Genomic DNA, 15,365 nt, shown 5'->3' on the forward strand with positions numbered 1-15,365 from the left:
TGGAATGACAATCCAGTGTATTCTAATCTACCCTCTTATGTGTGAAAGCCAGGATATGAATAAGTATTTGTGCCCCCCTGATGTACACTGACGTACCCCTCCGTAATCCTTCCTTCCTCCAGGTATGCCAGAGCGGGCCTCGGCCTCAGGGGGCCTCTCGTCCCTGCAGCATAGCTCGGGCGGACGCAACGGCACCAGCTTCCACGGCTGCCTCCGCAACCTGTACATCAACGGGAAGCTGCAGGACCTGGGGGCCGGACTGGGGGCGGGGGCCCCCGGCTCCGGGGCCGCACGTGGCACCACCACACAGTGGCTGGGCCACGGGGTGGAGGCGGGCTGCCAGCCCTGCCAGAGGGGCGCCTGCGTCCAGGGAGACTGCCACCCCACCGGGCACCGCGGCTTCACCTGCACCTGCCACCCGGGCTGGACGGGAACGGTGTGCGACCAGCAGGTCAACAACCCCTGCGACGGCAACAAGTGAGTGGGTTGTTGGTCCTGTGTGCCTGGGTGTCGGTGGTCGGGGGCATCCTGCACCTCGATGGAAACCATTGCCATGGCTATCAAGTAGAGATTCTAAAAAAATGTTGTGCAGAGCCATAAATCATAAAATAGAAAAAAGCGCACAAATCCACATATCCAACATGTTCCTCTACTTGCAGCCTCTCCTGCTCTGCTCTGTGGGAACAGCCCGCAGTCCAGTCAAAGCTTCACAGAGTTGTTGTCGCGTGGCTGTTATCTTTATGGAGTATCGCCATTTTAGGCTTCGTTTTGGCTGCTTTCCTTTTGACCGTCACAGGCGATAATGACGGCTTTCAAAGCGTTCGGCTCGTTTAGTCGATGGTTTGAAGGATGCCTTTCAATCCCGCCGGCGGATGTTTGGGGTCAAGAGGGTTAAAAACCACAGTTTGGCCGCCAGACTTGTACCCCATCTTCACCTCCCCCCGTCTCCCCCTTTCTCCGCCCTCAGGTGTATCCACGGCACCTGCCTCCCAATCAACTCCTACTCCTACTCCTGCCGCTGCCAGCCCGGCTTCGCTGGCGTCCTGTGCGACGAGCAGGACCAGGACGCCGCCGACCCCTGCGGTCCGTCTCGCTGCAAACACGGCAAGTGCCGAGTGTCGGGTCTGGGCAAGGCGTACTGCGAGTGTGACGGCGGGTACACGGGAGACGCGGTGCGACAGAGGTGAGGAAACCAAAACACTTGGTCATCGTCGTTAGGAACGTTCTTCTAAAAATAACCCTTATTGCCTTACAAGCTTTTGTTTCTCTTCTCCTCTAAACTTCTGCTTGGCCGTCTACTAGCAGTGTGTGTGTGTGTGTGTGTGTCTAACAGTGTTCAATGTCTCTGCGGTAACGCTTCTAACCCGTTGCTTTTTCAACTCAGCCTCTCCTGAGCTTCCTCCTAATCCCTCGCGGGGGGTTACTCAGGTGAGCCTGATCCCATCTTACTGTCTATGAACTTTCTGTCTTTACTTCCTGCTTCCTCTTTAACCTAAAAGACGTCCAACCATTGCTTCACCTTGTTGTTCACCTAGTTTGGATTCTCTCATCCGAGATAGACGACCTCGTCAGGTGTAGTTTGTATGAGAGTATAAAACTCTTTGTAGATATATACAGTCTGTTTGTGTCAGGCTGGTCTCATCCAGCATCCGTAGCCATACTCACGGAAACATCCCAGGAAACCATTTCTTATGTTATCCACGTAATCATGAACATAGAAGTTTAACGAGGGCAAAAGCAGATTTCTCTCCTCAACACTTCCCAGTATTTAGCTTCTTTATAACATTTCTATTACATACATTTATTTTGCATCGTGTCATCATCTATGAGGTCCCTCTGACTCACGTTCACGTCCTCGTCTCCACTGACACTTTGAATGACGGTTAAGGTGTGTTCACCATCTCACATCCCTCCTGCGGCCTTCCAAGCGGTCGACTCGTAACCTTTGCGTTTTCCCTCTTCGCACCCGCAGAGGTGGCCTGCCGAGGGGAACGGGTCCGAGATGTCTACCAGAGGCAGCAAGGCTACGCGGCGTGCCAAACCCAGGAGAAGGTCTCCCGCCTAGAGTGCCAGGGCAGCTGCGCGGGGGGAGCAGACGGACAGGGCACCTGCTGCACCCCCCTCCGCAGCAAACGCAGGAAATACACCTTCCAGTGCACCGACGGCTCGTCTTTTGTCCAGGAAGTGGAGAAAGTGGTCAAGTGTGGCTGTACAAAGTGTTCCTCATAAAAATAAATATCAAAAAAGAGATTCTCTCCCCTCCAGATGTATCTTCTTGCCCGCCTTACTTGATGTCCAAGGTCCCGATTCCTCCCTGAGAAAACTCCTTCACCTTCCACGGTCCCCTCCCTCCAACCGTCCCCCCTTTTTTCTTCTTTTTTTTTTTAGCCCCTTAAAAAAACAAAAGTTAAACAAAAAACAACTAAAAAAGAGTTTCTTTTCTTTGTCAGTGCTGGACTGATGATTGATGCTTCCTCGGTGGGGATGTTGAATTGTATTGTAAAGTACAAAAACAGACTTATTTTTTATTATGAAGTGGAGAAAAAGACAAAAAAAACACACACACACACACACAAGAGTGGACTTTTTCCTTACTTCTTTTTCGTTGCTTGTGACGACTCCGACGGCGTGCCACGCCTCTATCTTCCCCCGGGAGGACCGACCGCCTCCCACGTAGACTTCCTGCTTCCCCTCTGTGAGTTGTGTGTATTTAGGAGTAACCTTAACTGGTAGTACCACGGACTCACCGCTAGGAGGAGCTGCACGGGAGACAGCGGGCAGCGATACCCCCCCTCCCCTCCCCCTCCACACACAACACAAGGAGCCACCACTCTCGACCTCCTGAACCCTCGGAGACTGTGTGCACGATCCCACACACAGCTGTGCTCAAACTCCTGGTACTTCTTACAGCTACTGAAAAACACACACACACACACACACACACACACACACACACACGTAGAGGAGTTATACGTAATACCTGCCAGGTTAGATACAGTACTCTCCGTTTATCTACACCCCCAGTCATGAATGACAAGTATTTATTGTATCATAAATACCTGTACCTATTCAGTAGATCCCCTATGTATCAATCTGATTCTTTTAATATATATTAATTTATATTTGTCCTTATTTTTGTATTAAAAAAAAGACATAATCTGTCAAGATAGCTGAACTAACAAAATGGTGTCCTTTATTTTGGTTTGAAGAGAAGTTTTCTTTTGGATCACTGAAACTATTGTGCTTGCCAGAGACCTTAGTTACATTTTAATCTGCAAATGTGACGTGAAGACATTGTATATTTTTTTGTCGCGTTTCCTGAGAGTTTGTACTGTGCCATTGCCAGAAGGTCTTTATATTAGAGTATAAATGTATAGATACTTTTTTCCCTACCTATGTATTTCACACACACAATCTCGTGAGTAGCATTGACCCTAGAGGATGCTTAGAAACTGTTTTTACCTTTTTAACAAATTTATGCTTAAAGAATACTGTGACTTTTTCTAAATGAAACTACTTTGTTAGCTCCCCCCCTCCCCTCCCCTCCCCCGGTCTCCGATGTTAACAGGTTGCTGCTAAGTTTTTGTACCGTAGACTTGGATCCTGATCTGTATGTTATATAGAACTTCCTGCTCCTACTGTACGGGAGCACCTTGTGTAACAGATAAATACGTCCCCGCCCCCCCAACACATGTGCATTGTGCTTTATATTCCCCTCTTCTCCATCCCCAGACTAATGTCAGTTCCCTGACTGATGTTTGTTTATTAAACACAATATTTACCTCACACTTTATTCGCCTTTTGCTTTTCTTTTTTTTTTTTGCACAAAGAGGTCCAAGTCAGAAACGTACAGAAGTGTAAAACCAGTTTAGTCGCCCTGGTTGCAAACAAAACCAACAATGACCCCCCCCCACCCCACCCCCACCCCCCTATTAACTGCTGTTGCCTTAAGCGTGATACAGTTTATTCCTCCGTGTGCCAGAACCTTCATCGTTGTCCTGATACTGTTAGAAACACAGTGAACTCATTGGGGGACTTCATTGTTCCTTCATTGTGCTCAACACACCAGTTTATTCCAGTTCATCCCGCACAGACTGACTCGCAGCTGGTTAGTGTACCAAGAGATGAAAATCATAAAAGCACTTCTTCTTCTTTCAGATCATTTTACTGTGATTTGTTTTTTGTAAATCATTTTTTTCTTCTTCATAAATACACTGTATGTTTGTGTATGAACAAGTCAGCTTGATAGGGAAGTCGGAAAGTATTGAGAGACGGACCAACGCATTTCTCTTCTCTTCATGGGATTTGTTAACAATATAAATATGGATGGACTGAAGACATGCCAGCCCCATGCTTTAATGTGTTTGTATCAAGTGATATCATGTGCTTACACTCAGTGTCGTAAAGAACAACAACAACTACGTTGTTTTGGTCAAAATTCTAAATGTAATGAGTATTTTGATGTCACGTACGACTTCGACGGCGGTTTGTGTGTCTCCTCCAAGAGCTGACTTCCAAAATAAAGGCCCCACTCTGGTGAAGCCCAGAGGCCATTTCCCCTTCATTCAGTAAGTCAGTCAGGCCTGCCGATACAAAAATAAACGCATAAATAAATAGTAAATAAAGTTAAAAGTCATAAATAAGTCAAACTAAAAGTATTTTCCTTTCTTTGTAATGAGGTGTGCCACAGAGGAAAGACTGTCTATTCCATCATTAAAACCATGTTTTAAATTATTTCCTATCAACAAAGGAGTGATTTATTTAGAAACTATAATCATTCAATTAATAAATGAAATGTACAAAGACGTCAACATATCATTGATGTGGTTCCATGGGGTCACGGACGAGTCCAGCAGCCGATAGGTGGGTGTAAGGTCAGCCCCCCACCGTGGACTGAGGTCTCTGGTTGGATTGTTCTCAACCGGCTCTCCGTCAGAACAAATGGCGAGGGACATCACTCGTCCAATATCAGATAGAACTCGGTGGAGTGGACCGATTCAAAGGCCCTGGACCCCACAGGGTGACAGAGGTCAGATACAATGTCACAACCTCTAGTTGGACAGAGCTTTTTGAGCTAAAATGGTGGGCTCAATACAATCAAATGTAATATACACCACAGAGGGTGGCTTTAGGACACACTGCTCAAAACAAAGCGCTAACTTTTCTATTTGAATATGCAGGTTAACAGCTCCATCTACTGGCGTGCGGCAGGAAGACAGCGGCCTCACCTGTACCTATTCAGTAGATCCCCTATGTATCAATCTGATTCTTTTAATATATATTAATTTATATTTGTCCTTATTTTTGTATTAAAAAAAAGACATAATCTGTCAAGATAGCTGAACTAACAAAATGGTGTCCTTTATTTTGGTTTGAAGAGAAGTTTTCTTTTGGATCACTGAAACTATTGTGCTTGCCAGAGACCTTAGTTACATTTTAATCTGCAAATGTGACGTGAAGACATTGTATATTTTTTTGTCGCGTTTCCTGAGAGTTTGTACTGTGCCATTGCCAGAAGGTCTTTATATTAGAGTATAAATGTATAGATACTTTTTTCCCTACCTATGTATTTCACACACACAATCTCGTGAGTAGCATTGACCCTAGAGGATGCTTAGAAACTGTTTTTACCTTTTTAACAAATTTATGCTTAAAGAATACTGTGACTTTTTCTAAATGAAACTACTTTGTTAGCTCCCCCCCTCCCCTCCCCTCCCCCGGTCTCCGATGTTAACATGTTGCTGCTAAGTTTTTGTACCGTAGACTTGGATCCTGATCTGTATGTTATATAGAACTTCCTGCTCCTACTGTACGGGAGCACCTTGTGTAACAGATAAATACGTCCCCGCCCCCCCAACACATGTGCATTGTGCTTTATATTCCCCTCTTCTCCATCCCCAGACTAATGTCAGTTCCCTGACTGATGTTTGTTTATTAAACACAATATTTACCTCACACTTTATTCGCCTTTTGCTTTTCTTTTTTTTTTTTGCACAAAGAGGTCCAAGTCAGAAACGTACAGAAGTGTAAAACCAGTTTAGTCGCCCTGGTTGCAAACAAAACCAACAATGACCCCCCCCCACCCCACCCCCACCCCCCTATTAACTGCTGTTGCCTTAAGCGTGATACAGTTTATTCCTCCGTGTGCCAGAACCTTCATCGTTGTCCTGATACTGTTAGAAACACAGTGAACTCATTGGGGGACTTCATTGTTCCTTCATTGTGCTCAACACACCAGTTTATTCCAGTTCATCCCGCACAGACTGACTCGCAGCTGGTTAGTGTACCAAGAGATGAAAATCATAAAAGCACTTCTTCTTCTTTCAGATCATTTTACTGTGATTTGTTTTTTGTAAATCATTTTTTTCTTCTTCATAAATACACTGTATGTTTGTGTATGAACAAGTCAGCTTGATAGGGAACAATATAAATATGGATGGACTGAAGACATGCCAGCCCCATGCTTTAATGTGTTTGTATCAAGTGATATCATGTGCTTACACTCAGTGTCGTAAAGAACAACAACAACTACGTTGTTTTGGTCAAAATTCTAAATGTAATGAGTATTTTGATGTCACGTACGACTTCGACGGCGGTTTGTGTGTCTCCTCCAAGAGCTGACTTCCAAAATAAAGGCCCCACTCTGGTGAAGCCCAGAGGCCATTTCCCCTTCATTCAGTAAGTCAGTCAGGCCTGCCGATACAAAAATAAACGCATAAATAAATAGTAAATAAAGTTAAAAGTCATAAATAAGTCAAACTAAAAGTATTTTCCTTTCTTTGTAATGAGGTGTGCCACAGAGGAAAGACTGTCTATTCCATCATTAAAACCATGTTTTAAATTATTTCCTATCAACAAAGGAGTGATTTATTTAGAAACTATAATCATTCAATTAATAAATGAAATGTACAAAGACGTCAACATATCATTGATGTGGTTCCATGGGGTCACGGACGAGTCCAGCAGCCGATAGGTGGGTGTAAGGTCAGCCCCCCACCGTGGACTGAGGTCTCTGGTTGGATTGTTCTCAACCGGCTCTCCGTCAGAACAAATGGCGAGGGACATCACTCGTCCAATATCAGATAGAACTCGGTGGAGTGGACCGATTCAAAGGCCCTGGACCCCACAGGGTGACAGAGGTCAGATACAATGTCACAACCTCTAGTTGGACAGAGCTTTTTGAGCTAAAATGGTGGGCTCAATACAATCAAATGTAATATACACCACAGAGGGTGGCTTTAGGACACACTGCTCAAAACAAAGCGCTAACTTTTCTATTTGAATATGCAGGTTAACAGCTCCATCTACTGGCGTGCGGCAGGAAGACAGCGGCCTCACTCGTCTCTCTGGAAGCGCTCCAGCCTGGCTGCATTCAGTCTGTCCCAGTCTCCTACACAGTACTGGATATACACACACACACACACACACAACAGTATATTACTACACTGACTGACCGCCAGAGAGGTGTGGGACTCATGGATGAATTTTGGTATATATTCCCACTGACCTGAGTATATATATATATATACTCAGGTCAGTGTAGAAATACTCTGTTACAAGCCTAAAAGTCTTGCATTCAAAATTCAAATTTAGTAAAAGTTAGTTAAGTGTCAAAGTACCACAATTAAAAGTACTTATTATGCAGGATGGCGCATTTCAGACTTGGATTATAATTATGAATGCATTTATAGTTAAGGATCACGTTAATGTTGCAGCTGGTCAATGTTGGGCTCATTTTTTACACATTTATACACGGCCAAGTTGCTTAATCTATAATAATACCTATTACAACTGTCCCTTATGTTATGCTACAAAGAGTTACTCTTCATACTTCATTAATGCGTTTTCCTGCAAAAGCCAGCGACGCGGGTCACCGCTTACATGCATACGGTCTTTTCATCCATCCATCCATCCATTTTCAATACCGCTTATCCTCATTAGGGTCACGGGGGCGCTGGAGCCTATCCCAGCTGACATAGGGCGAAGGCAGGGGACACCCTGGACAGGCCGCCAGTCCATCGAGGGCACATACGGTCTTTTCAAAATAAACTTATTTAATCCTGGTTTGGATAAAATAATACTGAAGTATGCAATATACATGACAAGTAAATCAACACTGGCTTCTTGTTTCACACTGGGAGGAATAACATACGTGCATAACATACTTAATTATCTTGTGGGATATCTACAAATTACAACACATCATTTACGTTTAGGTATTTACGAATGCTGGATGAGACCATCCTGCATAATTCAGATGGAAAGGTGCAGATCTCCGCCAGGTGTGACCACAGCTGTACTGTTGGATTGAATAAATACAACTCACAATTGCACTAATTGCATTTAATCTGAATATGCAAAGTAACTAGTACTTGAGTACATGCAGTGAGTTATTTTACGCCACTGTAACATTAAAGTAACTACACAATGACGTCACCTTGAAGAGCTGGAAGAAGTTCCCTCCGTACAGGCTGAGGAAGCGGGTGTCGGTGGTAGCGGAGGATGGCCGCCAGGGTCCAGTGCTCCAGGTCTTGGGAACGTGCTCCAGTGGTAATGTGTTGGGAACGTGCTCCAGTGGGAATGTGTTGGGAACGTGCGCCAGTGGGAATGTGTTGGGAACGTGCGCCAGTGGGAAGATGTTGGGAACGTGCTCCAGTGGTAATGTGTTGGGAACGTGCTCCAGTGGGAATGTGTTGGGAACATGCTCCAGTGGGAATGTGTTGGGAACATGCTCCAGTGGGAATGTGTTGGGAACGTGCTCCAGTGGGAATGTGTTGGGAACGTGCGCCAGTGGGAAGATGTTGGGAACGTGCTCCAGTGGTAATGTGTTGGGAACGTGCTCCAGTGGGAATGTGTTGGGAACATGCTCCAGTGGGAAGGTGTTGGGAACGTGCTCCAGTGGGAAGATGTTAGGAACGTGCTCCAGTGGGAAGGTGTTGGGAACGTGCTCCAGTGGGAAGATGTTGGGAACGTGCTCCAGTGGGAAGGTGTTGGGAACGTGCTCCAGTGGGAAGATGTTGGGAACGTGCTCCAGTGGGAAGGTGTTGGGAACGTGCTCCAGTGGGAAGGTGTTGGGAACGTGCTCCAGTGGGAAGATGTTGGGAACGTGCTCCAGTGGGAAGGTGTTGGGAACATGCTCCAGTGAGAATGTGTTGGGAACATGCTCCAGTGGGAAGATGTTGGGAACATTCTCCACTGGGAAGGTCTTGGGAACATGCTCCAGTGGGAAGATGTTGGGAACATGCTCCAGTGGGAAGATGTTGGGAACATGCTCCAGTGGGAATGTGTTGGGAACATGCTCCAGTGGGAAGATGTTGGGAACATGCTCCAGTGGGAAGGTGTTGGGAACGTGCTCCAGTGGGAAGATGTTGGGAACGTGCTCCTGTGGGAAGATGTTGGGAACGTGCTCCAGTGGGAAGGTGTTGGGAACGTGCTCCAGTGGGAATGTGTTGGGAACGTGCTCCAGTGGGAAGATTTTGGGAACGTGCTCCAGTGGGAAGATGTTGGGAACGTGCTCCAGTGAGAAGATGTTGGGAACATGCTCCAGTGGGAAGGTGTTGGGAACGTGCTCCAGTGGGAATGTGTTGGGAACGTGCTCCAGTGGGAAGATGTTTGGAACGTGCTCCAGTGGGAAGGTGTTGGGAACGTGCTCCAGTGGGAAGATGTTGGGAACGTGCTCCAGTGGGAAGGTGTTGGGAACGTGCTCCAGTGGGAAGATGTTGGGAACGTGCTCCAGTGGGAAGGTGTTGGGAACGTGCTCCAGTGAGAAGATGTTGGGAACGTGCTCCAGTGCGAATGTGTTGGGAACGTGCTCCAGTGGGAAGGTGTTGGGAACGTGCTCCAGTGGGAAGGTGTTGGGAACGTGCTCCAGTGGGAATGTGTTGGGAACGTGCTCCAGTGGGAAGGTGTTGGGAACGTGCTCCATTGGGAAGATGTTGGGAACGTGCTCCAGTGGGAAGGTGTTGGGAATGTGCTCCAGTGGGAAGATGTTGGGAACATGCTCCAGTGGGAAGGTGTTGGGAACATGCTCCAGTGGGAATGTGTTGGGAACGTGCTCCAGTGGGAAGATGTTGGGAACGTGCTCCAGTGGGAAGGTGTTGGGAACGTGCTCCAGTGGGAAGGTGTTGGGAACGTGCTCCAGTGGGAAGATGTTGGGAACATGCTCCAGTGGGAATGTGTTGGGAACGTGCTCCAGTGAGAAGATGTTGGGAACGTGCTCCAGTGCGAATGTGTTGGGAACGTGCTCCAGTGGGAAGATGTTGGGAACGTGCTCCAGTGGGAATGTGTTGGGAACATGCTCCAGTGAGAATGTGTTGGGAACATGCTCCAGTGGGAAGATGTTGGGAACATTCTCCACTGGGAAGGTCTTGGGAACATGCTCCAGTGGGAAGATGTTGGGAACGTGCTCCAGTGGGAAGATGTTGGGAACATGCTCCAGTGGGAAGGTGTTGGGAATGTGCTCCAGTGGGAAGATGTTGGGAATGTGCTCCAGTGGGAAGGTGTTGGGAATGTGCTCCAGTGGGAAGGTGTTGGGAACATGCTCCAGTGAGAATGTGTTGGGAACGTGCTCCAGTGAGAATGTGTTGGGAACATGCTCCAGTGGGAAGGTGTTGGGAATGTGCTCCAGTGGGAAGGTGTTGGGAACATGCTCCAGTGAGAATGTGTTGGGAACATGCTCCAGTGGGAAGATGTTGGGAACATTCTCCACTGGGAAGGTCTTGGGAACATGCTCCAGTGGGAAGATGTTGGGAACATGCTCCAGTGGGAATGTGTTGGGAACGTGCTCCAGTGGGAAGATGTTGGGAACATGCTCCAGTGGGAATGTGTTGGGAACATTCAAATCATACAGTACTTTAAGCATTTACTAATGCAATCTGGCAATATTACAGTAAATGTAATGTAGGACAAAATGACGTATAGAGGGTTACAACCAGAAATAACACCAGATGGTGGAGCTTAATACAACCGAATGCTGAATAAGACAATTGTAGCTGAACATATATGGTTTTACAATTAACTTTCATGATGTAACGGTTCGTATCTGGACCCAAATGCAAACACACGATTCCAGGGATCTTTGACCTTTTATTTAAAGCTCCGGAAACAGAAGGCTGGTAGGTTCACCGGGAGTCGGGCTAGCGGGTTAAACAGGGAGAGGCAGGGTCGGCAACAGGAGGTCGGTCTGTGAACAAGTGCTGGAGAGTCTGGCATGAAAAAAACAAAAACAAATCTGGCAAGCTGTGTTTGTGTGTGTGTGTGGAAGGGAGGAGCCTAAATAGGGACTTGATTAGTGATCAGAGGCAGGTGAGTGAACAGGTGAAGGGAGTTAGACTGACGAGGTGGAGTGAAGGAGGGGGTGGAGCTGAACCGTGACACATGAACTGAAAACAGGGTTTAAGTTGTAAGACAACCACACACACAATGGTAGAACCTGTCAATCACAAAGTAGCCCCGCCCTAAAGCATACCCTGCTTTATGGTCTGTCTCTAAATGGACAAACAAAAAGGTGAGTTTCTAAAAAAGGTCTGTGAGCATGTTTATCAAAAGCAGAAAATAGTAGAATTCTTTTTTTTTATTTGCTGCGCTGTTTTCTAACAGCCATATTACATCTATACATTATATACATTAAATACATTATATATATATATATATATATATATATATATATATATATATATATATACCTTACTGCACAGAAAATAATCATCAATGTGCTCTTTAAGAACAAAAACAAGTCAACCTCAATAACAGTTCTCACCTTGCAGTTTAAGATGCTGTGCTGGGCTGGAAGACCTTCTGCAGCTGGACCTGGATCTTATCTTTACTCCACGGCCTGTATTAAGTGATGAATTTGTTCTGGTCTTGAGACTATTGTGAGAATAAAGTTTACAGTTTGAGCCGACAACATTAATAAATGTTATCTTTACTGTTTACATGCCATGCCTTGCTGTTATCAGTGGAAGTGAAGAAGTAAAAGTACAAAAGTACAAAACAATTAGAATCTAAATATACTTATTTATTATGCAGAATGGCCCATCTAAGAATTATATATATTGTAGTAATATAATTATTGATTCCATCAATATGTACATCACTTAGTGGAGCTAATTATATTACTTCATATCGGCTGGCTGCTGCAATCTATGCTTGTTTGGTGACACATCTTACACTCAGTTTTTATTCTTTATGATGCTGTTTTCTATCTTGACCAATCATATGAAAGTCTACCTTCACAAATACAACTCTTTATGTTATTTGAAACTCAAATCCTGTTCCCTGATTCCCACCGCTGGCCTTCACCCTCGAACGTATCGGGATCCCTTTGTGACCAAAACATGGCCTCTTTTATTTGTTCCCTCTCTGTGTGTCTCTCTGGTCTATTTTTAGAGGTCAGACGGACACTGTGAGAAGCGTTCACTAATAATTCAACGGCTCCACGCGGCAGCAGGAAGGAGAACCGGCAGCCGGCATGTGGCCGTCCACTGGGACTTGTTGTTGACGAAGGCTTTAGATACAGAATTGTTGTTGGTTTGCAATCTTTTTTTTTGTAAACCTTGTGTGAGTCTGTGTAAAAAGTGTTGGTGTCTTTTTTATCAACAACGTTGTTTCCTGGTTTGAGTGACTTCATCTCCACTAACATGAAGTGCACTTTGTTGTTAACGCCCCACAAGTGAACACCATGTGTAGCTTCAGAGGATGGAATTCCCTTTATAACTTGAACATTAATAACTTGATATAATCTAAAATGAGGATTATTAAAAAAAATCTGTGACCTCTGGATTGAAGAAACCTGGAAATTAACTATTAGTAGCAGTAATTTCAGTATGGTAATATTATATATGAATGGTATAAGTACACTTTTGAAATGTGAAAAGCGCTGTCTGCCTTGCTGGTCTTGTCCAAACAGGACACAGTTCATTTGTTTTCTCACAGGTTTCCCTGTAACCTGTTTATGAACCTGTGTTTCCACACACCTTAAAAATCTCTGAAATCCTCATGTTTCATCTGCCCTCTTTTATTCACACACACACACACACACACACAGTGGTCACTTCTCAGACTTGTTCTAAGCTTTCTTAAACCTAAAGGAGAATTCATAGAAGGGTTGTGTGCTTATAGACTTGATCAGACTTGTTCTTCACACATTATTAATAATGCAGAGACCAGGGACCTCTCTGTCCACGACCAGGATTATGGCAGAAAAACAATACAGCGATTTGATCCCATGTCCCCAAAGACACAGAATTGTGAGGGATTAAAAGGACGGAGAGACTTCACAAACTGGATCAGAGGAGTGGGAGGTCAAAGCAAATCCATCGGTCAATATCTAGAACATTTTTCATTCAATGAGATATTCACAAGGATGTGGAACAAAGTTTTTGTATTTGTCCGGTCAAATGTTTATTTATAAAATAAGTCATGTGCTTTCAAAATGGTCTCTTCAGTACTAGCTTTGTGAACTTCAACGAGATGAACATTAATAGAAATACACGTTTACCTTAAGCAGTGATTTACGACCGCAAATATGTTCACGAGAAAAGAGAAATCGTTGTGCGGGAAGGAAGGAAAAACTGTAGTCTGCTCCACACCATTATTTGTTGGGATTGTTTTTAATATGAATTCTTCTTCTCAGTCTTTTGAGAAGTTCAGAGGGCAACAATGTGTCTTTGGAAACTGTTAAAAACTCAGACAAATTCAAACGTAGATAAAAAAAAAAGAATATATTGTTGTTGTCACTCATCTGGCGTTTGCAATGTGCTTTTCTACAATGTGATTATATGAAGCATTAATGTAACTTGTTTAATGGCTCTCCATGTAAATCTGTTTAACTCTCTCTCTCTCTCTCTCTGTGTGGAGCCTGCTGGGCTCATTTAACTCTCCCACATTCAAGGTGAGCCGGTGCGGCCCATTAAAAGTTTCCCCGGGTGAACAGTCAGCCCTTGATGGAGTGAGCATGAGAAAGTAAACGGCGGAGCAATGAAACCAGGGCAGCCATTACTCAGTCAATATTAATAGATGTAATCGCTTCATGGTTCCTCATGAAGGGAGCCTCTTCTCTCGGAGCAGCCCGCGTGGACTTTTCTCACTCAGTGACCTGCTCACGACGACTGTAACTGGGAGATACATATTTAAAAATGTATTTGACCCATGTTTTATTTATCCTCTTTGGTATGGTGGCTATTCTTACATACAGTTGGAGACGTGTACAGCTGATGGAGGTCCTACGTTCCCGTGATCACATCACCCCTGTTCTCCAGAGCCTTCGCTGGCTCCCCGTCCCACAACGGATCCAATACAAAATCCTTCTCCTCACTCACAAAGCCCTCCATAATCAGGCCCCCTCCTACCTCACCGACCTGCTCCACCACCACACTCCATCAGGCCCCCTCCTACCTCACCGACCTGCTCCACCACCACACTCCATCAGGCCCCCTCCTACCTCACCGACCTGCTCCACCACCACACTCCATCAGGCCCCCTCCTACCTCACAGACCTGCTCCACCACCACACTCCATCAGGCCCCCTCCTACCTCACAGACCTGCTCCACCACCACACTCCATCAGGCCCCCTCCTACCTCACCGACCTGCTCCACCACCACACTCCATCAGGCCCCCTCCTACCTCACCGACCTGCTCCACCACCACACTCCATCAGGCCCCCTCCTACCTCACAGACCTGCTCCACCACCACACTCCATCAGGCCCCCTCCTACCTCACCGACCTGCTCCACCACCACACTCCATCAGGCCCCCTCCTACCTCACAGACCTGCTCCACCACCACACTCCATCAGGCCCCCTCCTACCTCACAGACCTGCTGCACCACCACACTCCATCCCGTCGGCTCCGCTCCTCTGATGATCTCCTGTCCATCCCACATAGGACCAAGCACCGGACGTGGGGGGACAGAGCCTTCTCCATATCTGCCCCCTCCCTCTGGAACTCTCTCCCCAAACTCATCCGAGACTGCACTGATCTTTCCTCATTCAAATCGCAAATCAAAACCCACCTGTTCAGAACTGCTTTTAATGTGTGACTGTTTGTTTTTGTTTTTGTTTTCTTATCGGGGTCCGAGCGACTCAAAGTCCCTATTTATTTGTTTCATTTGTTTTACCTGTATTTTAGCTATTCTTATTTATTTATTTTTAGCTTTTAGGATGTTTTAATTATGTGAAGTGTCTTTGAGTATTATGAAAAGCGCTATATAAATTAAATGCATTATTATTATTATTATTATTATTATTATTATTATTATTATTATTATGTAGGTTACAAGCCCATTACACCGAGAATACCGAAAGGCTGCACACGGTTAAATGGTTTCCTCATGATCAGAATAAACCGGTTATCACTGATGTGATA

At 45.5% G+C, this 15,365-nt stretch overlaps 1 protein-coding gene across 1 annotated transcript in view; it reads left to right on the forward strand.

Annotated features, from left to right (window-relative positions):
• The window catches only part of slit2 (slit homolog 2 (Drosophila)), a 34,177-nt gene extending 30,650 nt beyond the window's left edge, over nt 1-3,527 (forward strand). Inside the window, exon 32 of the mRNA XM_034540261.1 lies at nt 1,973-3,527. Within this exon, the coding sequence (XP_034396152.1) occupies nt 1,973-2,229 (257 nt within the window). The 3' untranslated portion in view covers nt 2,230-3,527. The remainder of the gene's footprint in view (nt 1-1,972) is intronic.
• The last annotated feature ends 11,838 nt before the right edge of the window (nt 3,528-15,365 follow it).

Source organism: Cyclopterus lumpus, chromosome 1 (assembly GCF_009769545.1).
Source record: "Cyclopterus lumpus isolate fCycLum1 chromosome 1, fCycLum1.pri, whole genome shotgun sequence".
NCBI classification, from domain to species: domain Eukaryota; kingdom Metazoa; phylum Chordata; class Actinopteri; order Perciformes; family Cyclopteridae; genus Cyclopterus; species Cyclopterus lumpus.